This window comes from Equus asinus, chromosome 6 (assembly GCF_041296235.1).
Source record: "Equus asinus isolate D_3611 breed Donkey chromosome 6, EquAss-T2T_v2, whole genome shotgun sequence".
Taxonomy (NCBI): Eukaryota; Metazoa; Chordata; class Mammalia; order Perissodactyla; family Equidae; genus Equus; species Equus asinus.
In genome coordinates this window covers 21,307,705-21,335,000 of record NC_091795.1, presented here as the reverse complement: position 1 = coordinate 21,335,000, position 27,296 = coordinate 21,307,705, and the positions used below count along the sequence as shown (strand labels likewise).

The 27,296-nt window shown below is 54.1% G+C and overlaps 1 protein-coding gene across 3 annotated transcripts in view; it reads right to left on the bottom strand.

Annotated features, from left to right (window-relative positions):
- The window catches only part of PSD4 (pleckstrin and Sec7 domain containing 4), a 35,062-nt gene that overhangs the window by 5,281 nt on the left and 2,485 nt on the right, over window positions 1-27,296 (bottom strand). Inside the window, exons 1-12 of one of the 3 annotated variants that reach the window (XM_014852763.3) lie at window positions 17,457-17,826; window positions 9,402-10,424; window positions 8,175-8,300; window positions 7,800-7,878; window positions 6,920-7,301; window positions 3,925-4,101; window positions 3,394-3,474; window positions 3,148-3,260; window positions 2,849-2,907; window positions 2,540-2,629; window positions 1,414-1,457; window positions 871-1,031 (exon numbers count right to left, since the gene is read on the bottom strand). In XM_014852763.3, the coding sequence (XP_014708249.1) occupies window positions 871-1,031; window positions 1,414-1,457; window positions 2,540-2,629; window positions 2,849-2,907; window positions 3,148-3,260; window positions 3,394-3,474; window positions 3,925-4,101; window positions 6,920-7,301; window positions 7,800-7,878; window positions 8,175-8,300; window positions 9,402-10,310 (2,221 nt within the window). In that variant the 5' untranslated portion in view covers window positions 10,311-10,424; window positions 17,457-17,826. Of the gene's footprint in view, window positions 1-870; window positions 1,032-1,413; window positions 1,458-2,539; window positions 2,630-2,848; window positions 2,908-3,147; window positions 3,261-3,393; window positions 3,475-3,924; window positions 4,102-6,919; window positions 7,302-7,799; window positions 7,879-8,174; window positions 8,301-9,401; window positions 10,425-17,447; window positions 17,827-27,296 lie in introns of those variants that run through there. The other 2 variants (XM_070511779.1, XM_070511780.1) reach the window with 2 other exon arrangements.

Genomic DNA, 27,296 nt, shown 5'->3' with positions numbered 1-27,296 from the left:
CCCTCCCCGCTCTACCCTCTCCAAACGTGCCCATCCACAGGCAAGGTCCACTCAGACATCTTTCTGGTCCCTCCAAGCTGATCTCAACTTGGTGAGCCCATCCAGAGAGGCAGAGGGCTCATGTCCTTGGGCAGAAGGCCTGCCTCCCCATGGTCACCTCCTGGCCTTGCTCACGCCTTGTGGCATCTCATAGCCAAATGCTAGTTCCCTGGCCACTCACCACACCCCATCCAAGCTCAGACTTCCTACTGCTCTGGTCACACCACTGCCCTGCTCTAAAGCCTTTGGCTGTCTGCAGAATGAGGCCCAAATGCCTCTCCCATCATTCTCTTTCACACGCCAGTGTTTGGAGCAAACTCTGCCCGCCCCTTTCTCTGTGGGAGATGCCCTCTGCCCAGCTGCAAATACCCAGACCCTCTTCCTCCAAGGTTCCGCTCAGATACCATCCTTTCCCAGAAGCCTTAATTATCCCTGTCCCCACATCCCACCCCCAAAACAAAAACTCCACCCTTGCCTTCCTCTGCACCCCGTACATGACCTAGGCCTCCCTACACCCCTCAGCTCTTCCTACCTTTTGTCCCATCGATGTGCTTGTCTAATTTCCGCCTTACCACAGGGGCTCTGGGCCAGGGAATGCCTGGGTCTGTTTTGTCTGCACCCTCGCCCCCTGGCACCTTACACAGCACCTGGCGGCAGTCACCATTGAGGAAGGCACATGGGCTGCCCGTCCTCAACTGTGCCATCTCTGCACACCCATGCACACGTCCGCACGTGTCGCTGAGCTGAGTCGCTCCTCGCCACACCCCCCCCCCCACCCGGTCCACTGGCAGACAGGTGCCCCCACCAAGCAGCAGGGCAGCAGACACTCACTCTTCTTGCCATCCGCATCGTGATGCATCTTCCGAGCCAGGATGCCCTGCTTGTAAGTGGGCACCGTGGGGTCCTGGGCCAGCTGGAGGAAGGGGTTGCTCAACTTGCTGGTTGGGGGAGACGGCCGTGCCTTCTCGGGAATGGCTGCGTCTTCTTCGTCCCTGGACATTGGAGAATCGGGCTGGGGGTGCTGACCCAGCAAAGGCCACCAGGAGGCTCCCACTCCCTTCCAGGGCCTCAGCACCCCCACCCTCTCTCTTGCTGGGAAGTCACACCCCAGGACCCCCAGAAAGGAGTCCTCCTTCAAAGCCAGTTCCTGCTGTCCCTCCCACTCCCCGCCTCTGGCTCCTCTGCGTGTTACCTGGGCCCCTCCACCCTCTCTGAGATCGGACCAGGCCCTGCCTCAGGCTCCATGCCACTCAGAGGGAGCACTGTTCAGGGCCCTGAACTTCTCCAACTTGCAGGTGGGCAGACAGAGGAAGGACAGGCCCAGGGGCAGGGGAGATGGGGCGGGGCAGGGAAAGGAGGGAGGCTCTCACTTACACAGCCCACTCGAGCTTCTCACTTCGGATAGACCAGTAGAGGGCCTGAAACAGAGGCACACAGGTGGGCAGGGGGGCCTTGGGCCTCGGCCCAAACTCTGTCTGGCAGAGGTAGGCCAGCGGCATGCCACAGCCTGCCTCTCCACCCAACACAGCTGCCCTTCTTCCTGGAGCGGGAAGCAGCTCGCCTATCCATGCACACATTCATGCACGCGTTCACGCATGCGACAGTTTATGGAGCATTTCCCATGAGCCGGGCACTGTGCTAGGTGCTGGGGATGATCAAAGCAACCCCGGTCGCCACCTGAGCTTAGTGAGGCCTGAACGAGTTCTCTTCAAGGGGAAATGAATCACCCGCATACCAGCCTGCCTGAAGGGGTGTGACAGAGCAGGGACGGCTGACTGACGGGGCAAGAAACGTACAGCGAGTGAATGAATAAATGAGGTGCTGTCCCTTGGAAATGGTCTGACAGAGTATTCGTGTGGCTGCATCTCGCTTGCTTCTGTAGCCCTGGCAGAGCCCAGCAGGGTGCCCGGCACATGGCTGGTGTTCAGTAAACACACACCAGCTAGACAAAGGAACGAATGCTGTAACCATCTAGGAAAAGCATACCAGGGGCCGGGCACTGTACTAAGCACTGGATAAATTTGACTTCACCGTGATAACAACACTGCCAGATGGCTACTACCCCCAGGAGGAACTCGAGTTGGCTGAGGGGTGAGCTGCCCCGGACTAGACCTCAAGCCCTGGGACATCGGCTCCTGAGTCGCAGTGCCAGACTTACACTGCCGACGCCCTCTGTTTGCTCAGAGAACCAAAAGTCAGTGTTTCTCAGACTGCACAGGCCTAAGAACCACCAGGAAGCTTAATAAAACATTGTGGGGGCCTCAGACCCAGGGATTCCAATTCAACAGATCCAGGGTGGGGGGACCTGTGAATTTGCACAAACTAACCAAGGCCAAGGTGAGGCTGCTGCAGCTGCAGGGCCCACACTCCAAGTACCTTCAGGGATCAAGCCCTGTCCCCTCCAGGAGATTTTGGCAGAGTCAGGCTTGAGCTCAGTACTGCCCTTGGGACAAGGACTCAAGCTCCAGGCCCCACACAGGGAGCGGCCCCTGTGCTGTACCTTCAGCAGCTCCTTGGGGAAGTTCCCGCCGTCCCGCAGGCCGTTCAGGTTGGTTATGAATTCCTGGCAGCTCATGCTCTTCCCAATGTTCTGTGGCCACGGAGAGAAGTGGGGCAGCTGGCGCCTACTCCCCACCCCAGTAGAATAACCCCCCAGCCAGCCACTCTGGAACCTTCTCCAGTTCCCCAGGCCCACATCCTCCAGGGCCCTTCCCTGACCCCTCCCGAGCCTCTGGTCTCAACTCCCCTCTTCCAGCCCCCCATCCTGGCCCCCGCCTCGGATCCCACAGGTACTCCTTCTGCCTCTCACCTGTCCGTGCAGGTCCGTGTTAAGGAGCATGATGGCACAGGTCAAGGTGTGTACAGAATCTGCCCCGGAGAGAGGTGAGTAGAGAGAGAGCTCACTGGAACCAGACTCCTGTGTTTCCTCTGCCCACACGGGGTGGGGTGACCCCCAAATGCTTCTGGTTCTCCACAGCCCCCCAAACACACTCCCACCAGCCACCAGCCAAGTGAATTCCCAACCAGACCCAGGGACACGTCCATGCCATGCTTCTCCCAGGTACCCCCAAATCCCCCTTTGCTGCCCTGAGGGCCGGCCCTCCCTACCTACTGAGGGGAAGACCCTGGGATTGCAGTGATGGAAGCGTCTGGAGAACTGGTAGAGGATTCGCTCCCGCTCCTGAGTCTCTCCACTGAGCACCAGCGCCTGGAGGAAGCCCCTGGACAGAGGGCCAGAGTCAAGGACAGGGCCCAGGCCGGGCAGCCAGCAGGCCCTGGAGCTCAGGGCCAGATTCCACCCTAGCCACTGTCCCCGGCCATCCCTCCTCCCCAGAGCGGGCCTGAAGGTGTTACCGGAGGGCACGGTCCAGGCTCTGGCCTCCAAACTGGAAGAAGGACAAGTACTCTTCAGCCACAGCCCTGCTGAAGTCGTTGCTGCGGAGGAGAAGCGGGGATGAAGCCTGCGCTGGGGACCTGGGCTGGGGCTGCAGACATCCTGGGGCCTGAGAGGGGCGGGTCCGAGCAGGGAAAGGCACAGCCAGGCTGGACCCTAGGTCCCAAGAGGGCAGGGGGCAGCCAGGGTCTGGTCTGCCACTGGCCGCCACCCAGTGTTGAATGGGAGGGACATGTGGAGCTAGGGCAGGGGGAGGCAAGGTGGCCGGTCCAGTGGCTCTAAAAAGGCATCAGGGTGTGGAGAAGGGGTGATACAAGTGTGATGGAGGAAGAGCCAGGCCTGGCACAGGTACAGAGCAGGGACCAGGACAGGAGTGATGGATGACCGGTCAGCAGTGGAGCTGGAGGGATGCAGGGATGGGAAGGGTGGCTAGTGGAGGGAGCCCCGTCCTGCCTCAACCTGGAGCCTCGCTCAGGCTCAAAGCCCCTCACTTCTTCTGCAGGTAGGCAGCCACTTCAGACTTCCGGAAACCCTCCAGATGATAGAGGCGAGAGGCCAAGTTCCAGGCCACCTTGTCGGTCCTGATGCCATTAGCCAGCTTGTCTCCAGCCTGTGGCCTTTGGCCTTCCTCTGGGGATTGCACGTGGAGCATGGGGCTCTCAGGAAGCCTGGAAAAGTCCATCAGTGTTCTCAGACTCCCACTTGGGGTGGACATGGAGGGATTCTAGGTCAAGTCGTGGAGCGGGTACCCAGAGCTCAGAGGGGAGCTGGAGTCTGGGCCTTGAGTGGAGGGGAGGAGGTGGACCAGGGCATCCCCCAGGGAAGATGCAGGATCACAGCCTGCCTGGCCTGGCCTGGGCTGGGCACCGGGAGAACCCAGACAGGGTGGTATTCACCCAAGGCTGACAAGGGTTGGAGCCAAGCTTGGTACCCGGCACTTTCTCAGATCAACCACAGGGATGCTCTGAGCCTAGTTCACCTCAGGTGGCGGGTACAACCCTTTGAAGACATTAGTGGTGTTTGCCCTCCAGCTCCAGCTCCAGCCTCCACGCTAGAGCCAAGAAAGGTGCAAGGATGAGGCAAGAACAGGAAGCTAGACTGGCTTTCGGAATGGCAACAGCAGGGGGAGTCAGGTGGTTTCCAATCTCTCCTTTCTTGTACCGGCAGCTCTGTGGTCAAGAAAGGCCTTACCACAGGAGACTGCATGATGACCTGTATGAGTGTGCACAGGCCTAGGCAACCCCCAGCAGACTGAGAGGACACTCGGAGTCTGACTCTCAGAATCTCAGAAGTCACCCGGTGCAATCTCTACCTGACTCTTCTGTTTCCCCTGCAACCAGGTATGGGGTGTCCTCCTTATCTGAATATTCATTGTCCACATTACCACAGTTAGGGAGTTGTACAGGGAAGCAAAACTCATCGTAATATGGAAATGCTCACTGACAGATAAAATGCCCACTTGTGAAATTAGCTCTCTCCCCTTAACTCAGACGTCCATCTCTGCCCCTGAGTGGGTCAGTGTCTTTGCCGGGAACATCTCCCTGCCTCCTGAGGCTCAGACACAGCCAGGGATGCAGGGCAAGCCCAATGGAAACCAGCCGAAAAGTGAAACTTATAAATCTTGCCGAAGAAACCTAAGATTTCATGAAGTCTGTCAAAGTGATGCTGGAAGACCCCAGGAATCACAAGGAAAGCCACTGGCAAATGAGGACCTGGAAGAGTTGGTCCAGTGAACAAGTGAAGAAGCGAATATCAAAATAACAACACAATTGTCCCATCTAAAGAGAACTATCTGGATAATCTGCTGATGAGGCCCTAAAATATGTTTGCAAAAGTGACCTAGTCAATTAGTGTTGTTACTAAAATAATATCTAGATGGGGAGGCCCTTTGGGAAAAAAAATTTAAAACCGCTATGCAAATATAAATTGTCATGAATTGTATACTTTAAGTGAGTGAATTGTATGGTATGTGAATTATATCTCAATAAGTCTGTTATAAAATGATGTTAAGAAATAATAATACAGGGGCCAGTCTGGTGGCGCAAGGTTAAGTTCACACGTTCCAATTCGGCGGCCCAGGGTTTGCCAGTTCGGATCCCGGGTACGGACATGGCACCGCTTGGCAAGCCATGCTGTGGTAGGCGTCCCACATATAAAGTGTAGGAAGATGAGCACAGATGTTAGCTCAGGGCAGTCTTCCTCAGCAAAAAGAGGAAGATTGGCAGCAGATGTTAGCTCAGGGCTGATCTTCCTCAAAAAAAAATTTTAAAAAATAATAATATAATAAGATAAATGAAATAAAAATGACCTTTATGACCTCACTGTGAGAGTCAGGCATGAATGAAAGACATCTCAGGCTAGCAAACTTATGCCGGGAAAATGAAACCTCCTGTACTGTGGTAAATAAAAGATTAAATAAACATTATATAATATTTAGTGTCCTTTACCAAGAAAAGCCCCAATTAAAAACTTCTTTCATTATTTACTATGAAAGTATGGTTCTCATTTTAGGTGAATCTACTTAATTTTATTTTAGGTTAAGATAACTTTAATTTTTGGTAGAATGAACCTAACCATCTCTTTTTAGATACTAAGGGACTCCTCTGATTACAAAGCCTCTGAACATCTCCAGGGACTGCGTAGTCTTCCAGATGCATAAGGAAGATGCTTCTTTGGTTTCTGGCACTGACTGAGTTTCTGTGGCCATCACTCAATGACCCCGGGATGGGAGTGGGGCTAACCTTCCAGTTAGTGCAACATTAGGTCCCTGACTTGAACCATCGCTGGTTCCTCCTGGTCTCTTCAATATGATCCCTATTCAGCCAACCAGAGAACAAAACCTGTTTCCCATGGAGAGATCCCAGGGCCTGACAGTCTTCATGCAGCATCCTGGGGCACGCAGACATCTAGGTTGGTTTCCCAGTTGGCCTATTCCTACCTCTGCTCATAGTTATGGGGTTACTCAATCCTGCTGTGGGCCCCAAGATCCCTCCCCTTGGTCCCAGACAAACCTCCCCTTGGTGCTCCGGCTTCCCCTGAGATCCGAGCCAGCACCCTGGGCCTAGGCTCTGAGATGAATTTCTCCCAGACACCTCTTCAGATTCAAAACAGCGTGTAATGTCTGACCTTCCCACTCCCCAAACCTGCCAGGCATGGCTCCCCTTTTTCTGGGCACATGGCTCTGGTCTGGTTCCCTGAACACCCGCTCCTCCTCTCCTGGTGTCCCACCTCGGACACGTCCTCAGGCGCTTCCTCAGCACTCTCAAATCCTGCCCCACATGTATGACTGTCTGCTCTTTGGTTTCTTATGCATTCAAACCCTCTCGTCTTTCCCAAAACCCTGCTGGTGCCCAGTCATATAATCCTGGATTAATAGATACCAGTATGTTAAATCCCAATGTGCTTTTTGGGCGCTCCATCCAGACCAGAGTATTCTCAAACGCAACCATAACTAGGAGCCAGAGAGCAGGTGACTCTAACACTTACCCTTCCGCAGAAGTCAAGCGAACGTCAGGCTGGATGGCTACAGCCTCTGCGGTCCTGGCTGGGCCTTCGCTCTTTACTTCCTTCCCTGGGTTTGGGGCCTCTCCTGCCTCCTCTTTCTCCAAGGAACTTGGCTCTGCCCCATCTGTCTCCAAGAGTGAAGGGCGGGAAGCATCTAGGGTCCACTTGGGAGAGATGCTGCCCGAGCGGTGGCCCTGGAGCTGTGGGCTGCCTTCCTGAGAGGACACGGCGCTGGGCCTGGGGCTGCGGCCTCTGCTCTCAGGCTCGGGGCTGCCAGGCTCTGGTGAATAGGCTGGGCTCCCCCAGGAGCCAGGGGCCAAGGTGCAGGGAGCAGGCTCCTGGGGACGCTCAGCATCCCTGTCACCTGAGGAAGAGCAGGGAGTGAGGCTGGCACAGGGCGAGAGGCAGGCTGAGGGCCAAGGGGCCTGGCAGAGACAGAACAGTCTGGGCTGCCATCTCCACAGGCTCCCTCCCTGGGGCTCCTCCCATGGAGCTGGCCAGCACGTCCTGTCCCTCCTTTGGGCAGTGACCTCCCACACGCAGAAGCAGCGGCCTCCCAGGACTCCAGCCTGAGGCAACCAGGGGTTCAGGACTTGATAAACCCCTAAGACCTAGGCATCAAAAATGCTGAGTCTTTTGTACATTTCTTCCTTTACTCTGAGATAAGTATTTAAAAACCCACTGTATTGATGAAGTCACAGAGGCAGAAGCAGGATTTAACCCCCCAAGTCTGTCCAGCTCCAACACAATACAGTGGGACCCCTTAATGACTTCCATGGAACCAATGATGACCTTTGTCCCCACTCCAGATCCCAAAGCCTCCCAACCACCCAGTTTCTCAGGCCCCCATACTGGGTCTCACCTCTGTGCTGGGAGGTAAGAGGCACCTGGGGCCATGAAGGACACGCTTCTGGATGTGAGCTCTCAGGGCTAGGCAGGGCCTGTTGAGAGAGGCCCCGGGATCTCCATGAGCTTTGGAGGTACTGGGAGGTGAATGGAGGAGGCCAGGCAGGGAGAGGGGAAGGGAAGAATGACTGCGAGTACACAGAGCCCTCCCTCCATGCTGCCCTCCCACCCAGCCGACACAGCCCCAGTCGGAGCCCTCAGCTCAGAACAGCCATCCTGGATGGGAGAAGACCCACATCCTAATAGTGCTGGTGGGCACTGGAAATCACTGGATTCATATTCCTCCTCTACAGGTGGAGAAGGTGAGGCCCAGAGTGGGGAAGTAACTTGCCCAAGGTTGCACAGGAGGTGTGGCAGGCCTAGGGTCAGATCCGACTTGTCCTATTTCCCAGGTCAATGCTTTGTCCGCACAGGATGCTGTAGATGGGGTAGGGCCAAGACTGTCTCCCAGAAAGGACTTAGGGAGAGAGAAGAAAAGAAGAGGAGAGTTTTGACCGAGGGAAACTGTTCTCTAGGCCTTTCCTACACCCCACTAGGCCTAGTCTTCTTGGCTTCTCTGTCCCCCGTCCCCCTCCCTCCACAGTCCACCCAGATGGTCCTGCTGCCTGCAGTACCAGCCCAAGGAGGGTCTGTGTTAGAGGGAGGGTGACGGCCCCAGGCACTGGGCTGGGCTCTGCCATCCCTGATGGCAGCAAACTGCCAGCTCCGAGAATGGGGCTCCAGCTTCCCTCTGAGCACCCCAAAGACCCTAAAGCAGGAAGGTCCCGAGAATGGACTTCCACAGGAGGCAGCCACCACCGCCCCACACTGGGCCCCCCGCCTGGGTGGAGGTGGCCCTGACCATACTTAGCAGCTCCTCTGAATGGAGGTCAGGTGAGAAAGCTGCTCTGGTTAACAGCCCTTCTCCATTGTTCCCTGGGATCAGAGAGATTGGCAAGTTACAGCCCTGCTCTGCCATCTTGAGGTTCCTTATCTCTGAAGCAGAGGCCTCCCTGGGGAAACTGTGCTCCCTATTGTCTCATATAACTTGTCCTAGTTGATATCAAGGGCCTCTGCCATTGTCATATGGGCTTGACCTATCGACACTGGAGGTCGGGGATGAAAGATGGTGAGCTAAAAGTAACAAAATGCTGAAATCACTCAAGAAGAGAGGACGGGACTCTTAAAAGAGACAGCTCCCCTCAGGGCAGGTGACCTCTGCCCTGTTACACTTAGGAATGTCTTGGAGGTGGGTGGGGTAGTCTGAGAATGGCCTGGAACATGCTGCAACTGGAGGAGCTGTCTGTTCTCCAAATGTGTCCAAATGTGCCCCTTGGAGCTGGCGAGATGGTGACATTTGTAGACCTAATCACCACCATGCTCAGCTGACATCACGGCAGCCATAAAATCTCCTATAATTCTGAAGGCCACACTCATCTTGCTTTTTGTTCCATTACTCCAGGATCCCAAAAGGCCCTAGTATCTGAAAAGAGTGTTCTGGGCCTGGTGACCACAGAGGAAGGCCCTTCCTTCTGTGTCCCCGTGCACAGCACTCATTGGTTCCCAGGGCTCGGCTTACCTCATTCTCCCCCTGCCCAGGAGGTACTGCCGGAGCCCCATCAGCGGCATCCCCTGCAGCCCAGGAGAGGGAGTGCGGTCTGTAGATGGGCACAGGGAATGGAGGGGTGGTGTGCCCGCTGGAATCAGATGTGCCGTCCCCTAAACCTGGCTCCCCTTCCAGCTCCCATGGCACCCCGCCTCCTGGGACTAGAGGCTCCAGGGTCTGTGGGCTCTGGGTCCCAGTCCTCACGTCTGCTGGGAAGTCTGGGAACCCCCAGGAAAAGCGCTCTTCGGAAGCACTGGCGTCTGAGCAAGGGCTGTCCAGGAAGAGGGGATTGTCGAAGAACACGCTCTCCTCCTCGGCACCCCACTCTGGGGAAGAATCTGGGGTTCCCTTCCCCGGCCACACGAGGTTCTGGTTCTCCCCCTCAGGCCCGCTGCTGTCTTCCCCCAAAGCCTCTTCCACGGGTGGGCCGGGGCGGAGGCCCAAGTCCCGAGGGCCCACAGGGCTGGAGGAGAAAGTGGGTAGGTCTGTAGAGGCCGGGGGGAGGCAGCATCTCAGCTCGGCCCTGAGCCCCTCCGTCTTCTCCAGCTCCTCCTCCAGGTCCAGGACGCACATCTGGGCCTGCAGGATGCCCGCCCAGAACACCACCTGAGTGGACGTGCTCTGGCTCTGCCTTAAGTCCCCCTGGGAAGAGCCGCTCCCCAGGTGCGTGGCTTCTGTGCTGGAGCCCCTGGGAGGAGCTTCTTGCCTCACGGAATCAGGAGGGTCAGAGGCGCAGATCTGTTCTCCACAAGGTTTCGGAGGGTCAGGACGGCCACATGTTTCCCTCAGGTGCACTCCTGGGTGGGGCTGCAGGTTGTCTCCCAAATAGATGTTGAGAAATTCCACGGGTTCGGGGTGTTCAGAGAGTCTGTCGTCACCCATCCTCCACAGAGAGCAAGCTGCGCAGGAGCCCCCAGCAGTGTCTGCCTTCACAGTCCCATTGTGTGGATCAGGGGGAGTGCTGGCCAGGCGGGCAACTGGGAATCCACATCTACCCTGGAAGTGCCCAAAGCAAATTCGGATTAGCAAAGGCCTGTCAGTCCCCGGAAGCACACGGCTAGTGTGTCAGATGTCTTCTGGAGGGCTGGCCACATCCATGGCCATGGCTAATTCAAATCAATTGGAACTGCCCTCCACAGCCCTGCTGGGGGTGAGAAGTGTGCCATATATGCCGCCCCACCCCACGATCTCGACTGCTTGCAGCAGGGTGGCACCTGCTCCAAAGATACCCGTATGCTGGTTGGAGGTGGCCCAAGCGACTTAGCTTAAAAAGATGAACTGGTCAAACCTGATCCTTCTTGTGGGAATTCGGACTGGAGAATGGAGAGACCAAGGTGGTTGGTAGCAGGAGCAGAAGATGAAAATGCCTCAAAACAGTGTGAAAGCAGCAGCAAGCCAAAACCGACATGTAAACCAAAGTATGTGGGAGCCAAGCAGACATAGGCTAGAGTTGAGGAGAATGGAACCGTCATTGGAGAAGCAAGTGCCCAGGAAACAAAGGCCATAGCCTGCCCTATTTCCACTTCCTACAGCTTCTGTCCTGGGCCTGCATCCTTTGCAAGGCTACCGGTTGGTTCTCATTTACAGCCATGCAACTTCACCCAGGTGGAAGCAGGTAGAGGGCACTTCACTAAGCTTGGCCCGGGCTCCTGGAGAGGGGACAATTCAGCTGAACTGGCAGACCAGAATGCCTTCTGAGGAGAAGGCTGGAGATGTGTGGCCGTGCCTGCCTGGGGCTGCACCACATCTGCTCAGAGCTGGCCTGTCCATTGGCCACACTAGCACTCTGGATAGGGCCCCATCGGATATGGCTGAATCTTGCAGGGTATATTCTAGAAGCATGAGTCTGCATCCCCTGTGTGTGGATCCCACTCGACATGGCTCTCGGGGTGGCCCTGCTTCTTCAGAACTGGCTTATTTTGATCCTGTGGACACCGTGAATTTGTAACGTGACCACTTTCCCTCTTGGTACTGACCCTTAGGACGGGCAGGGTTAAGTACACAGGCCCCTACAGCACGCATTTCCAGTATTAAACGCACCCCTGGCCTCATCACATCTTTTCTTATTTTCCCTTTGCCTCCCTTTCCTCATTCACATATTTCTGTCATGAAGACTGTGTGTGTGCTTATAAGCTGTATTGAAATATTTCGGGGGACAAAGGTATAAATAAACACACACACGCGCACGCGCTCCCAAGTTGTAACCACGTGTGACATCCACGAACCCACCTCTCCCCTACTTTATGGCCCACCATCAGACGGCCAACAAATGGGAGCCCTCAGAGCTGGAAAACCAAGGGCAGGTGATGTCACCTGGAAAACATGGCTCGGTACTGTGCCTTCTTTCAGGAGAAGCCTGAGAGATGCGACAGGACCACGATGAATTTCAGTTTCTTATTCCTTTGAAAGTACCCTCCTAAAAGCCCCTCAAAAACAGAATCCCCCTCTGGGATTTCACCTCTCCTCTGTCCCAGCCCCCACACCCCTCACTTTAGCCTAGCAAGAATCTGTAACTGCTGAACTACGGGCCTCACGATTCTGAAGTGTTAGCACCCGCCACAAAGGCCCCCGTCCAGCCTCAGGGCCCGTCCATCACCGAGTTCTCTGTTGGCCTCTCCGATCGACTGTGACTTCCCTAAGGGTGGGCTGTTTCTTATTTTGGATCTTGTACGCGCTGCTCTGAATCAAATCAATTGGAACCGGTCTTGCCTTTCACTCTTCTCCTATGGGACCCCAACAATTTAGCTCAGCCTCACTCATCATTCTAGGTCCTACCTCTCCACCCCATACTCTGCCCCAGGTTATGGGCTGAGGATTCATATGGCTTGCTCCCTAAGTCCTGGGTCAGCCCAAGGGGCAGTACCTAGGTACCTTGCTGCCCCTAAGCAGCTGCCCATTTTCTACTCTCCATCCTCTCTGAGTAACAGGCCTGCTATAGTCCTACTTCCAAGGGGGAAGGGATGAGTGAGCCTCAGGATCCATCATCTAGACTCAGGCAACCCCTTGGATCCACACTTCCCTCCCCAGGCCTGCCTGGAGAATGGCCAAGTGTGAGTAAGGAGGTGGGACATCCCACCTCTGCAGCCTTCTCAAACAACCAGCCCAGAGTGTACAGGAAACACTGGGGAGCCAGCTCCATCTAGGAGACAGAGGGCAGAGGGGGAGAGAAGCACCTGGTTTACAGGAACCTGAACACGGGGCATCCCCAGCTCCCTTCCCAGACCCCGAGGCCGACCTCCCTTGCCCCCTCCTCCCTGCCAAGGCCTGGTCTATTCGCGCCCAGCTGGTTTCCCTCCCAAGACCCCTTCTCCGGTCCTCATTCCTCCACACCCTGACACATTGTGTCTGAAGGTGCCAGCCTCAGGGGCACATCCCTGTGGGCATCAGAGCATTCTGCCCAGGTGGCATCAAATCCCCTGCTCTCACGAGTGACCTCACTTGACAGGAAAAGTTCAAACGCTAATAGTGGGAATGGGAATGGTGGGCAGAGGCCAGTGGAAAGGATGTTCTGCAGTCTTCATAAGACGGGAGTCCCATATGTTCCTCTTTGCACGTTTGTGTTTCTAAATAAATAGCATATGAAATAAAGCAGCCATACAGGTAAACGTTAATGACTCTGCTAGACACAAATTGGTACTGGATTTGCCTTCCCAGAAGATACTGGGTGTTCCTCTATGGATTCAAAGGGGACAAGAAAATCAGAGAAGCTACAGCAGCTTTCCAGAGACCGCAGAAGACAGCAGCTTTCTGGGACCTAAGGGAGGCGGGGCAGGCAGTGGGAGTGGAGGGGGTGAATGCAGACAGACAGATGGACAGCAGTTAGTGGGGGACGGAGGTATGTGGTTTGACTGCGCCATGGCTCCGAACCAATGAAACTCAACCTGGCTACACTCCATCCCTCAGTCTCTGATTTCAGAGCATTTATCTCGATGTGTCATTTCTAGCATGTTCACTCACAGGGTCTGGTTTGCCTCCCTTCCCAGAATGTAAGTGCCAAGGAGGCGGGTTCTTTGTGCTCCTTGTTCACCGCTGTCTCACTGCGGAAGTGGTGAAGGACTGAATCTCTCTAGTGACTAACTGTGTCACACCCACTCCCAACTACAAAGTTCTCGGGGGCACGCCGTTAGGCTTTCGTTCAAGTAGGTCAGACAGTTAAAGGTTAGTGTTGACTCGAGAAGTCCAGGACCACCCATGAGACACATGGGGTTCCAGAGGCTGATGGGACAGGCTCCTGGTCCCAGGTAGGCAGTTCCACATGGATGGCACACAACTTCATGGTAGGGTTGCTACATTTAACAAACATATATTTGGGACATGCTTATACTAAAAATCTACTCATTGTTTATCTGAAATTCAAATTTAACTGGACATTCTGTACTTTATCTGGCAAACAAATCTGATGGGGAAGGTATAAAGAATGTACCAAGCCGCTGCAAAATGCCAGTTATCAGCTCAGTGCTTTACAGCCATGAGCTCATCTGTCTTGCCAGCCACTCCGTGAACGAAGCGAGTAGTAACATCTCCTTCCCACTAAGCAGCTAAGGCTCAAAGAGCTCCAGAAATGTGCCCAGGAAGCTCAGCTAGTCAGTGTGGGAGCTGGGGTCTGAACCCAGGGCTGCAGCTCCCTTGAGCATCGCTCTCTTGAGCATCGCTCTCTTCCCAACCATAAATCAATTCCCTTGGACTTTCATCCATTCCCTTGTGAGGCAGAGAGTCACTCAAATTCATCTGTTTTCCCATTGTTCGGTGCAGCATCTGCTTGGCTCAGAGGTGGCACTCCAGAAATATTTGTGAAAATAAGAAGAAAGACAGATGGAGGGACGGGGGGAGGAAGGGATAGACAGATGGCTAGATGGACAGAGGGAGGGATGAATGAGGGGATGAGGGGATGGATGGATGGATGGGATGGATCCTCAGAAAGCCTCCTCCTGAACAACCTGACTAGAGGACTGGGGAGACTGAGGCTGGGAGAAAGAAAGTCAGCATCCTTATGACCTTATGACTTCCTCCTGAGGGCCAGTCTGCCCATGAACCAATCACATCTTCCTCCCAGGAAGCCCAGCACCCTAAGGACAGAGCTTTCCCAGAGGTAGGCTCCTGGCAGGCCAGCAGCCAAAATGCTCATATGGGTCCTGGCTCCTGGGCAGCAGCTGGACAGAGAGCAGACTTGAGGAGGACCCATGCAGTCACCTTGTCTGTGCTTTCCACTTGTAGAAGGGGCACTGTAAGTGCGTGTTTAAGAAGTTGTTTTTTTTTTTCTCTCTCTCTCCCCCCACTATTGCTCCTCCCTGAAAGGAGGGCTAGGATGACCTGAGGGGTGAGGTCACTTCTTATGGCCATCAAGGCAGTGCCCCAGTCACCTGACCTAGCAAGGGTCAAGGGTGCGGACCAGCCTCTGTTTCCTGGAGGTAGGATGGCACCTCTTAGGCAAAGGTGGACCAGGAACTGGGGAGCAGAGCCCAGGTCTTACGCATCTACAATTTCCTTGGTTTACTTTTTTTTCACCCCTGGTATTCGATGAAATTTCTTTTGAAACCACCTGTCTCGGGTATGCTAACAGAACAAAGGAGGGCAAAGGTCTCTGCCACATGCCTCATAAGGGGAGTTTTGTGACCTCTAAAATAAAGTGGCTCTTCCTTCTTCCAAGCACCGTGATGGCTCCGGAAGTTCAAGAATAAGTTCTGGGAGAAGTGGAACTGGCTCTTCTGAATCCAAGAAAATGCTATGAACTCCAGAAGACAGTGAGGGGAGGGAACGAAGAAGGAGCTGAGGTCCGGGAGGAGAGAGGTCTGCTCCAATGTGCGACCCCCTAGGGCTCCCACCTTGAGTACAGCTGACTATTTCAGGGAATTTTCACCACAAGGGGGCTTCCCATGGAGAACACAGCAGGGGCTAAGCTTGCGTCCAGGGGATGAGAGGTACAGGAACAAGAACTGACGGCTGAGGGACCAGGAGGACAGAATCCCTCCCTCTCCCACCCAGACCCCAAGCTGCACTTTGAGGCAACGTCTTTAGTTGTTGGGCCAGGAAGGAGCGCAGCTGGCACGTAGACTGTACTTTCTGTGAGTCGGTTTGCTTTTCACCCACTCTGGGGCACACAGCCTTGTCCTCCTGGCACTGCCTACACCTGGGGGCTCACAGACCAGACTCAGATCCCAACTACGGCTGAGGAGCCACTGACTCTGATCAAAAACTTCACCTGGTTCTTTATCTGTAAAATAAGGAAATAAGATGGAAGGAAGCTACTCTACAGGTTTGCTATAAATGGGAATGGACCTGAGTGCTGAGGCGGGCCTGGCTCTCATTAGGTGCTCAGAAATACCACGTCCTGCCCAATTTAACTTTGCCATTTGCATGCCCATTTGGAGAAGCTAAAATAAACAAAAACAACCTTCCCTGAGTGCACAGGCTCAGCCCACAGGGTGCCCTCAGCTCTCAGCCTCCAGGAGGTGTCAGCCCTCAATCTCCTCTCTGGAATGTGTGTCTCTGTCCCTCTCTCCCTTTAAGCGTCCAGACTCAGCAAACACTCCTTCCTCTTGCCCTGGAAGTTTTTTCCTTCCTATGGAAAAAGCAAAGTCTCCTGGCCCGTCCAGGGATTAAGGAGATGACCTGTCCTGTCGCTGCACAGCCCTGGGCAGGAGGGCAGATGTCTTCCTTGAGGGCACGGGTCAAGGATGGAGTTCCCCTATCTGGAGCTGCCGACACCCCTGCCTGAACCTGGGGCTGGAGCACCGTGAGAGACACGACTGGGGGGGCCCCACATCCTGCCCACACAAAAGGAGTCATCATGCAAATGTGCAGAGAGAGAGAGAAAGCCAAAGAGAGAGAGAGGTGCCAGTGGTGCTGAGGACCCTGTTGTGGGCTCAGCCAGGACTCGGGCAGGGAGAGAGAATGGAGAGATCAGAGAGGATGGGGGTCAAGAGGATGGGGGCAGAGTGTCAGCAGCTCTCCAGAGCAGCTGCTGCCTGGGAGGGCAAGGACCACTTGGAGGTTTCCAGGCCAGGCCAGGCCTCCCTCACCCCTTCCTGGATCTCCCCCTCCCTCAACAAAGAACTCAGCAGCCCGGGTTCTAATCCCACCGGTGGGTGGTTCCTCATCCGTAGAAGGAGGGAGCTCTGTGATGCTGGGAGACAAGCCCATTTGGGGCCCATTCCTTCAAAACTGGCTAAGGCCCAACAGTCCTGAGACATATTATCATGAGCTGATGACAGGGCACCACTCCCAGCCTTTTGGCAGAGGAGTGACTCCAATCACAGGATCTCAGGCCCTAGAATAAGAGGGCAGTAGCTGAGGGACTTCCCTCCCTGAGGTTCCCTTTAGCACAAGGATAACACCAACAACCAGAAGGCCTCATAGTGTCCCAAACGGTGACACTTTTCAGAGTGCAAAGGTTCCTCTCGTACATCAGGTCAACAGGCCTAAACCAGAGCTGCCCTGGCAAACCAGCAAGTCGGTCCCCTCCCTCTGACACAGCTTCTCGGGTGGGGCCTGAAAGGTGGTGCTGGGAGCCCCCTAATGGCTGAGTCTGAGCTCCTGCAGTGACCGCACCCAAAGCTGCCCCCGCCCCAAAGCCCCAGTCAGTCGGGTCTTCCTCCCTCAAAGGCCTAGGGTCAATGAGGCCTTTGGCCACACAAGCCCCCACTAGGTACCACAGCCACAGCAGTCACCAGGGAGGCCCACAAGAGGTTTAGGAAGGGGCTTCCTTGGCCCCTTCACCCTTCACTACTGCAGACCTACAGGGGCTCTGGGGAGGCTGGGGTGAGTGGGGGCCAAAGTAGGAATCAGAGAAAGGGCCAGATTGGGAGGGGTAGGTTGAGGAAGGAGCAGGACTGAGAGAAGAAAGGGGAAGGGTGGGGGTGTAGCCCAAGGCCGGGCCCACAGCAAGTGCACACGCAGTAGGCCCACAGCGCCCTCCTTCCTGCCCACCTGCCCGGCCCCTGCCACAGGGGCCCACACATGACTCTCCGCATCCCCCGCTCCCCCCAGCTCCCTCCCAGCCCCCACCCCAAACAGGCCCACCTTGCTCACCTCCGAAGGACCCAGGAAGGGCTGAGTGGGCCTGGGCTCCCAGGAGCAGTTCCTGCTGCACGGTCCGCCCACCCCGTGAATGATGAATGTGGCGGCTGGAGCTTCCGACTTCCGCTCCCCTCACCCCCACACTCTCAACCCTAGCGCTCCGCTCCCCGTGGCCTCCCCAGGGCTCCCTAGCTGCTCTGCACCTCACACTTCCTGCCCACAAGACAAGAGCCTCCGTTCCCAGGCCCAGTCACGGGCCCCCTTCTCCATCCCCCTGCTCCCTGGCAGCCCCTACCCTCTGCAGGGCCCTTCTCCCCCAGTCAAGGGCCTGAGAGAGAAAGGGGAAGATGTTGAGCCCTGGACTGTGAACAGGCGCCACCCCTTCCTCCCTGTGGTTCCCTCACCAGGTTCTCATCTCTGCCCCAGCTCTCAGTTCCTTGCAGGGCACCCAGTGAAACAGAGGAGGGCCCCAGGTTGGGGGACTTTTGTTTTCTGTTTTTAACAAAGGACATTTCAACTTCTGTGTGGCTATGTGGTGTGGGTAATAACAGCACCTGATACAGTTGTCCTGTAGTTACAAAGTGTCCCCCAATACTATATTTTACTATACCCATTATACAGATCCATAGGCAGGCGCAGGGTTGCGCAGCTGGGAAGTCACAAAGCTGGGGTTAGAACTCAGAGCATCTGACCACATGAACAGACTGTCACCCGATCCCCATGGCTGAATTCCCGACATATGTCCGCAGGACACAGGTCACAGGTGTCCAAGAGTGTGAGACTGAGGCTGGTGGGAGCCACACTCACTGTAGCATTCTCTTCTCTGTCTACATGATCTACCTCTCCAGCCTCAACCACGACCAACTCCTCTGCTGAGCATCCGAAGAACCCCGCCCCACCCCAAGCTCTAATCCTCATAAATCCAACTGCCCAGGAGACCCCTCCACTTGCAAGCCCCACAGGCATAGCACCTTGAGACGCAGGCCACCCCGGCCCACATTTAGAGCGCCGGCTCCTCCAGCTGCACTCCTCTGCAGGGACATGCCCACCAGATCTTTCTCTACCACATTCTGGCCACGCAGGAGCCTGGAATTCTCCGCTTCCCAGGCCCACATGGCCTCTTCCTCCCATGGGGGCACTGCATCGCTGCTCTGTGCAGCCCTAGACGTGGCGTGGGTGGGGATAGAGGGGTGGACAGGGCTTGGACCTGTGGGCAGGATGCACCCACCCGCATGCACGTGTGATACAAAGCCAGGGTGGGGAAGCAAAACAGGAGGGAGGCCAAGGGGGGCGCCGAGGGCTGGGGGATGGCTCTGCTGCAGCGGCCACATTCCGAGGAGGCTGAGAATCCTAACTAGTTATTGAGATGGGAGGTAGGAGAATAGGGTATCCTTTCTATGACAGTTTGTCAGCAGTAGTCATAACCTTTACATACTCGGGTGCATCAGATGGGGCCCGCCACCGTTCACTGTCTCGGGCTGGCTAATATTAGGGACAGCCTTACCTGAGGAGCACCTCAAACCCAATGCAACACAAACCTGGTGCATCACCTCCCCAAGCTGCTCCTCCTTCTGTATTTGGGATTTGACAACACTCTTCCCAGCTGTGTAAGCCAGAAAACTCCAGTCACCTGGGCCTAAAGGCCAACCCTCCGCTCAGGCCTCCAGCCTCACAGGGCATCTCTGGAATGTGGCCACAACTCAGCCAGCACCTATTCCACCTGGTCCCTACACTAGAAGCTGCTTATCGGAAACAAAACACACGACCCCTGTCCTCAGGGAGCTTCCAACCTAGGGACAGAGACAGAAAATAAACAAGAGAACTAATCAATCAAAACCTGATTATAAATTGTGGTGAATGCTGGGGAGGGGAGGAGCAGGGAGAAAGGAGAGCGAGGAGCAGGCGTGAGCTGCTGGGATGGGAGGTCAGGAAGCTTCTGCATCCCGGGGCAGAGGAGCCAGCATGTGAAGAGCATGGGGTGGGCATTTAGATAGAGGGAACCATGTGTCTCATCCCTTACCTAAGGCTGGAAAGGTCTCCAGAGTTCAGGGAACAGAAAGCAAGCCAGTGTGGCCAGAGCAGCTGGCCTGGGGGCTTTGGGGAGCATGAGAGCAGATGGGGCTGAAGCAAAGGGCCAGGTCCCGAGGGGGTCCTCAGTGGTAAGCCAGGGTGCATGTTAAGTGGGGAAATGAGGGGTCAAGGAGTATGTATACATGAGTTTTTAAGATCATCTGTCTGCTGTATGGAAAACAGACAGCCAAAGCTCTGCGAGAGCAGGGAGACCAGTCAGGGGGCTCTGTGGCCGTCCAGGTGAGGTGGGACAGTGGCTTGGAGAGGAGCAGAAATGGCAGGGAAGGGGAGGCAGAGGACGTGGGATATGCATTGGGGATGATTGGTACGATCTGCCAGTGAAGCAGATGCGAGGTGTAAAGATGAGCAAGAAGTCAGGGGAAACTTCTAGATTTCTGGCTTGAGCAACTGGATGGGTGGTAATGGCCTTTGCTGAAATGGGAAAGAATTGGGGCTTAGGGGAGAAAATGAAGAGTTTGATTTTCCAAATAGTAGGTTTGAGATACTCAAGCGGGCAACTGAAAAACGTGCCTCGAGTTGACGGGAGGGGCTGGGCTGGAGAAATGAGCTCGTGTGTGACCGGCAGAAGGGTGGTCCATGCAGGCGGCTGGTGGGGCCCACCCAGGAGAAGCCTGCAAAGAAGAGTGAGCAGGGGCTGTCAGGGAGGCGAGGGAAACATGAAAGAGCGTGTCGTCACAGAGACAAGCGAGGAGATAACCTTAGAGGGAGGAAGTGGTTGGCTGTGTCAAATGCTACTAGAAAGCCTAAGGAAGAGCAAAGTGACCATCGAATGTGGCCACACGGTGGTTACAGACAGGTGGGGGGCGGGAGAGCAATGGGGGCAGAAGCCAGGAGACCCCGACATGAGGACTGATCAGGTGAGGTGAGGACCTGGGGTCAGCCTCCATCCTCACCTCTTCGACTCTTGTCTGCCCCGTCCAGTCCAGCCTCTACACCACCCCAGGGATGCTGGGCACGCTCGGCTCCCGGTGGCTGGAATGGCGCCGGTCAGGCGAGACACCAGCGATCTGCCTCCTCCACGTGTCTGTGAGTCCACATCCTCCCCCGACTATGAATGCTCCAGGGCAAGGACTGGTCCACACACCCTTACAGCTGCCCAGGTTGTGGAGCAGAGCACCTGGCTCATAACTGCTCCACAACCATCTGATGAATGGGTAAGAGCTGCTCGTCTTCTCTTCCTGGATCACTTCAAGACAATACACAGGAAGGGGGACCTGCCTCTCTCCCCTTTCCTCCCAGGCAATGGGTCTGATGTGTGTATGGCGTGTTGTGTTTGGGGCGCTATGGGGGGTTGTTAGGGTGGCTCCCGCTTACACCAAACTTCAGGAAGAGACTCGCAGACTCCCGTAGTCACCAACTCTGTTCCATCTCCTACAACTCTCGTCTCCTTCCCAAGACTGCACGGAGCAGAACTCTGGATAGGGGATCCCTGGGTCCAGGCTCCAGCTGGGGAGGGTGTGTGACTCAGATGAGGGCAGGCAGAGGGGAAACTGGTTCCTGCCCCCAGAGCCCCTGCCAGTGGTGAGCTTTGATATGCACCGACCCCCAACTCCTGGGGTACCCTACCCAGCCCACTGTCCCCCTCCCCAGGGCCCAGAGGACACAGAGCCTCCTGACCTGACCACAGTCCCCAGACAGGCAGCCCTGCCAGGCAGCCCCTTCCTGCCTCCCTTGAGGTGAGTGACTTCCTGTTTGCCCGCAGAGGAAGCTGCTCAGCACAGGTCGGGAGGCAGCTTCTCACGAGTTGAGCACAGAACGGGGTGGAGCCCACCCTCCAGGAGAGGAGCCCACCTGACTTATAACTACCCTTGACCTCGTCCAAGGGCCCTCTGTGCTGACTTTCACCAGGCCCTTTACAAGCCTACCTCCAATCCCTACGAGGCTGGGGTGGCAGTGGGGTGTTACTATCCCCACTCTACAGAATGGATGAAGAGACTGAGGGTCAGAGCAGTTACTCAGGTCCACACAGGCAGGGACAGTAAAGCTGGATTTGAACTTAGCACTGCTGAACCCCACTTTGAACCACACTTTCTGCTACGCCCTGTTACCCTGCATCCTGCAGCTATGAAGGAGCAGGTGTTCTTTCCAAGCAAACAGTGCTACTGACGGTGTAAGCCTGAACTCACTTCTCCTGGCTCAAAGCTCATAAAAACTCATGAGCTGATGGAGCTCACTGCCATCCTTCCAAGGGCAGCAGCTGGCGGGCAAGGTGACAGCAGAGGCCAGAAGCACCACAACAGGTTCCCATGGCCCTGAATTTGTCTCCGTAAACGTTTTGTCCTTCAGGGAGGCCTGAGAGTCAGGCTGCCCCATGCTCCCTCCTCCAGAGAAGGCTCTGTTCCTTCCCAGCTCAGCGACCTCAACAAGCCTGGGCCCTCAGGGAGGACAGACAGGAGGTCACCCGCCTGCCTAAACATTCCTCTGCCAGGTTAGATGTTTACCATCCTGCTGGCCAGCTTGCCTGTGGGCTCCCTGGGGTTGGGAGCAGAGAGCAGGGTGACTGAGCCCACGGCAGGGGTCAAAGGCACGCCCTCTGTAACATCTGTGGTCTTAGAACGGGAGGTAGACGTCTCTCCAAGGCAGGGCAATGAGGAAAGGCAGCCCAATCCAGTGCTAACACCATCACCAGCCTCCCAACACAGACACGGCACCAACACCCCATGCAGCTTCCTGGAGAAAGGCAGGAAGTGACGGTGAAAGTGAATGACAAGCTGCTCTCTCTTCGACTTGGTTGCCCCATCCCAGGGATGGCACAGTGACCCGGGGAGGCCGTCCCTACCCTGCCCATGGACAGATGCCCAGGCCACAGCTCCCTGGCTCTCTTCTTCCTCGGCACCAGAGTCCAACCCCAGCTCTCCCAAGGCTCGCCTTCTTGGCTCCCTCCCAACCCAGAGTGTCTTTCGATTCGCCCCTTTCCCTGCAGCCAGTGTCCTGGGGCTGTCCTCAGGCAAGCAGTGACCAGGGCTCTCTAGCTATTCACCTGTCCTGAGCACCCTTGGCACCCAGAAGATGCCGCCAAACATCCGCTGAAGCTCACGTGCACGCAGTTACTCATAACGTGCAAATGCTCACAACCTAACATCCCAATGGGGAACTGGATAAACAGATTATGGTGTAGCCACAGAGCCATTCGGTGAACCCCTGCAACCTTTAACTACCTTGTTTTTGAAGAGTATTTAATGAAGTGGAAAGATGCTCACAGCACGTTATGAAGTAAGGAAGTTGATTATATACTCAGTATGATCTCAATTTTTTAAAAACTCATATTTAGGCAATAAGATAACAAAACATTGGTTGACAGTGGTTATCTGTGCACCGTAACACACACACGATGTTAAGTTCTCTGTGCTTTTGGTATGTACCTAATTTTTAAAAACAAATATGTATTCTGGTTATCAGCAGCAAAAATAATCAAGGTATTAGAAAATTAATTGTGTTGAATTAAATAATGATCAAATTTCTCTGCTCACTTTAAAGGCTGGGAGGTTCTTTGCCAACCCCCGGCCCCCATGGCGGGTGGAGACTGAGAACCAGCATGGGACCAGAGAGGCCCAAGGGGGTCTGCATAGGCGTTTACTGTCTTTGACCCTTCACCATTGCCATCCTTCAAGTGGCTGCCAGTTGACCTCTCTGATGTAGGTTTGGGGACCCACTTGGAACTCCAGACTTGTAAGAAGACTATTTAAGGGTGAAGACATTTGAGGTTCAACAGATGCCAAGAGAAGTCTTCTCAGAGCTTCTCTTATCTGACTAAAGCAGCAACTTCTGGGAAATAAGGCTGCCATAAATTCCTTCTTAGGGCAGACTTACTCCCAGAAGGGAGAACTCAATAAAATCTACCCCAAATCCTTTCTCGAGAAAAATTTATGGCCCTGAGGGAGACTGGAAGACCATGCAAACCAGTAAAGACACACATTATCACAAATGTCCTCATCTCTCATTTGTTATCCTAAAAACCCATTTGTCTTTCCTAAAGAAACCTATTCGTTTTTCCCATAGAAGGCTTTTTCTCTCCCTTCTCTTTCTTCTACTAAGTTAGGTATACAAACCTTTAACTTTAACCATTTAACAAGCCAGCTACTCTTTGATTGGCTCCTGTGTGCATGCCAATAAACCTTCTTCTATTGTTAATCTGTCTTTTGTCAGTTTACTTCGCAGGTCCCAGTCCCTAAACCTAAGAGGGTAGAGGAAGAGTTTTTTCCCTCTCCTACACAGCAAAGATTACCTCCTCTGTGAATCCACAAATCTAAAGCTGTGTTTGCCTAATCAGGTATGTGGTACACATAATGAACATTTTTAATAGTTAAGCATTTATTTGAATATGCAGTACAAAATATAACTGATGCAGCAAACCACTGATTTCATAGATGTTATTGCTCAGGATCACACTAAATAATGCCTAACTTTATGTCATTTTTTCCAAATTATGTGTATTCAAGGAAAAATATTAAATAAAATAGCATAGGTGGAAAACTCTTATGTCAAAAATCATGACAAGATATGTAAATGAGTAGACACTTTGCACAGCTGAATCTGAACTCTCAAGCATTTACTCCTTTGGAGCAAGAACTGGGAGTCTTCCTTATAAGGCTAATTAGCTTCGATCGGCCATCAACTGCTGAACAGGAATTCAGGCTTACAGTTAGCAGGAGAGCAAGGCTCTGGGGTTACACGAAACAGAGAACAGGTATGCTCCCACGAGATGAAGGAGGAAGGCAAAGCTCAGAGCAGGGGGAGGATTCCGCTGGGGGTGCCCATGCTTAACCCCATCCATAGCCACAAAGCCCTGGCTTCCTAGTGCCCCTCCATGCCAGCAGAGCCAATCCACGCTCTATCACAGTCACCCCAGGAACAGAGGGAGCGGCCAGGCTTGGTAGCTCGTGGCAGGAACAGCACTGGGGAAGAGGGACTGCCCACCTGTGCTTCCGGAGGCCACTTCCCTCCAGGCGGCCTCGGCACTCCTATGCACGGTCACAGGCAGCACTGAGAGACACCAGCAAGGCAGGCAGCCCTCCTCCTGTGTCCCTGTTTGTAACGGCCCCCACTCCCCTGCCCAGGTCCCCTTCCTGGAGGATGCTTTCTGAGGTTGTCTTGCCAGGAAACGGTAGAGTTCGAAAGTGCAGTGTGTCTCCCCAGCTGGCTGGGCCTGTCCATCCACTTCTCCCTGCATACCTGCCCCGGGCTCCGCCCACAGCCTCTCCTGCCCTTCACTGTCTCCCAGGGCGACCTCACCTCCTCACTGAAGAGTCCCAAACCCTCTCCAGCCCCGAGTCCTAACTGCTGATGGAATCCTCCAGCCCTCTGTGAGGACTTCAGATTTGGTAACGTGCCCTTGTGCCCGTGAGCATGCCTCCCCGTCCCTGCGCCCCAGGCCTGCCCCTCCTGGGTCCCGTCTATGTCATCACTTCAGCCTGGTTGCCCAAGTTAGCAGCCTTGACACGAGCCTTGACCCCTCACGCCTCAGCTGCCCATCCTGCTGGTTCTCCCTCCCAGGGAGGCCCCACTGCACCACCCTCACACAGAGCCCGCTCTTCTCTTGTCTGGAGAACTGCAGGGACCTCCTGCCTCTCAGGTTCACATCTACAGTCCACCCTAATGCTCCTCCTGCCCTTGGAAGTCTTTTCTGACTGGCCCCCACCCCACTGCCTCTCCCGTCTAGCCTTTAGGGAAAGCCCTACTGACATCTGAGACCCCCAGGCTCTCCAGGGACCACACACCGCATCCCAAGCTACGGCCCCAGCAGCCTGTAGGGCTTCCTGAATGTTCCTGCTACTCTAGCACGTTGGCGTGTTCTCTTGCTGCGCTCTTGGTCAGCTCTGTTCCCTCCCTCCCCCATTCTCCTTTCCATCTATCGAACAATCTTTCTAGCCCAATCCATAAGAATCAACTGTTAGGATATTCCAACCATGGAATGCAGTGCAGCAACCAGAAGCAACAAACCAAGTGTTCACGCAGCAGAGACATCTTTATAAAATCAGCTCGGTTTTAAAAAGTAAGAGGATCGTGATTTGTGGCACAGCACAATTTATGTAAGTTTAAAACACATGCATGTATAAATCAACATCATATATTCCTCTAACATACGTCCAGCTCCCAGGATAAACATACAAATATATCAGAGCGGCTGCTGCTCCCAGGCGCGGGGGAAGGTGGTGAGGGGCCGTCAGTGAGGCTAGAGATGAGCGATGAAGAGGAAACAATAAGACCCCTTATAAGTCAATAACCAAAAAAGAAAAAGACCAAAATCCAATTTAAACCATAGGCCAAGGACATGAATAGTCCACAGAAAGACAAATAGCTTAAAACATATATGAGGCTCACAACGCCACTCACTATAAAGAAATACCCATTAAAGCTACAACACGATGCCATTTTTTATCTGTCAAATGGGCAAGAAATAAAAGTTGGAAACACAGAGTTGGCGGCACCAAGGGGGAACAAGCGGTCTCAGAAGTGATAAGCCACACAGGGCCTTCAAAAAGCAGGCGGGCAGCATCCGTCAAGCTCTGAAATACACGTAACTTTCAAACCAATAATTCTATGTTTACGAATCTCTCCTGCTGAAACGCCCCAGGAGGGAGCGAATATGTAGACACAGCCATGCTTAATGCATTCTTGTCTGCCACAGCAAACAAACTTTAAAAATGGGGAAAACAACCTAGAAGCCCATGCAGGACTGCTAGATAAACATGGTACGTCCATTCAATGGGATGGTACACATTTACTGAAAAAGGGTGAAGGACATCTCTATGTCCTGAATCAGAACAATAAATATATGAAGTAAAAAAAAAAAAGAAAAGAAGGTATAGGGACCAGCCCTGTGGCCAAGTGGTTAAAGTTACACGTGCTCCACTTCGGCAGCCCAGGTTTGCAGGTTCAGATCCTGGGTGTGGACCTGCACTGCTCACCAGCCATGCTGTGGCGGCGACCCACAAACAAAGTAGAGGAAGACTGGCACAGATGTTAGCTCAGGGCTAATCTTCCTCAAAAACAAAAAAAAGAGGAATATTGGCAATGGATGTTAGCTCAGGGTAAGTCTTCCTCAGCAAAAAAAAAAAATAGAGACCTGAGAATTATTACCATTTGTGTAAAAAAAATAGAAAAGAGAAGGTACACATTCATATATGTTTGTTTACAAACAGAATATACCTCTCTGGAAGTATTCTCAAGAAACTGCCTCTGAAGAAGAGAACTGGGGATCAGAGGACAGGAGAGGGAGGGAGATATATTCTCTCTGACCACCCCCACCCCCACTCTCAGGACAATGGACCCCTTCTCCCTGCTGACCAACGTCCCTTCATGCAAATCGTCTCTCCCCTTCCCTCCCCTCTCTCCCTCCCCCTTTTCCTCTCTGAGCACTTGTCTCTAAACTGCACCACTTGGTTGTAAATCCTGACTTCACTTCCCAGCTACGTAAAAGCAGGGAACCTTCTTACTCTCTCTGGGCCTCAGTTTTATCATCTGTGAATGGGATAGCACACACTCACAGACGTGCTGTGAGGATTACTGATGTTTGCATATAACGTGCTCAGAGGAGAGCCTGGCATACAATACACGTCAATTATTACATACTCTCCTGTTTTTCTTTTAAGCCTACTAGTGAGATCACCTAATTAGTTTAAGAATGAAAGATTATTGGAATTTTTCCAGAAGGCATTTCAAATGTCAGCCTTTCTCCCCATCTCCAGTTTCCCGAGTTTTTACTGATTTGAAAAGCTTGGGGTCTGCCTCCCACTTTAGCTCTCTTGTATGGCACCACGA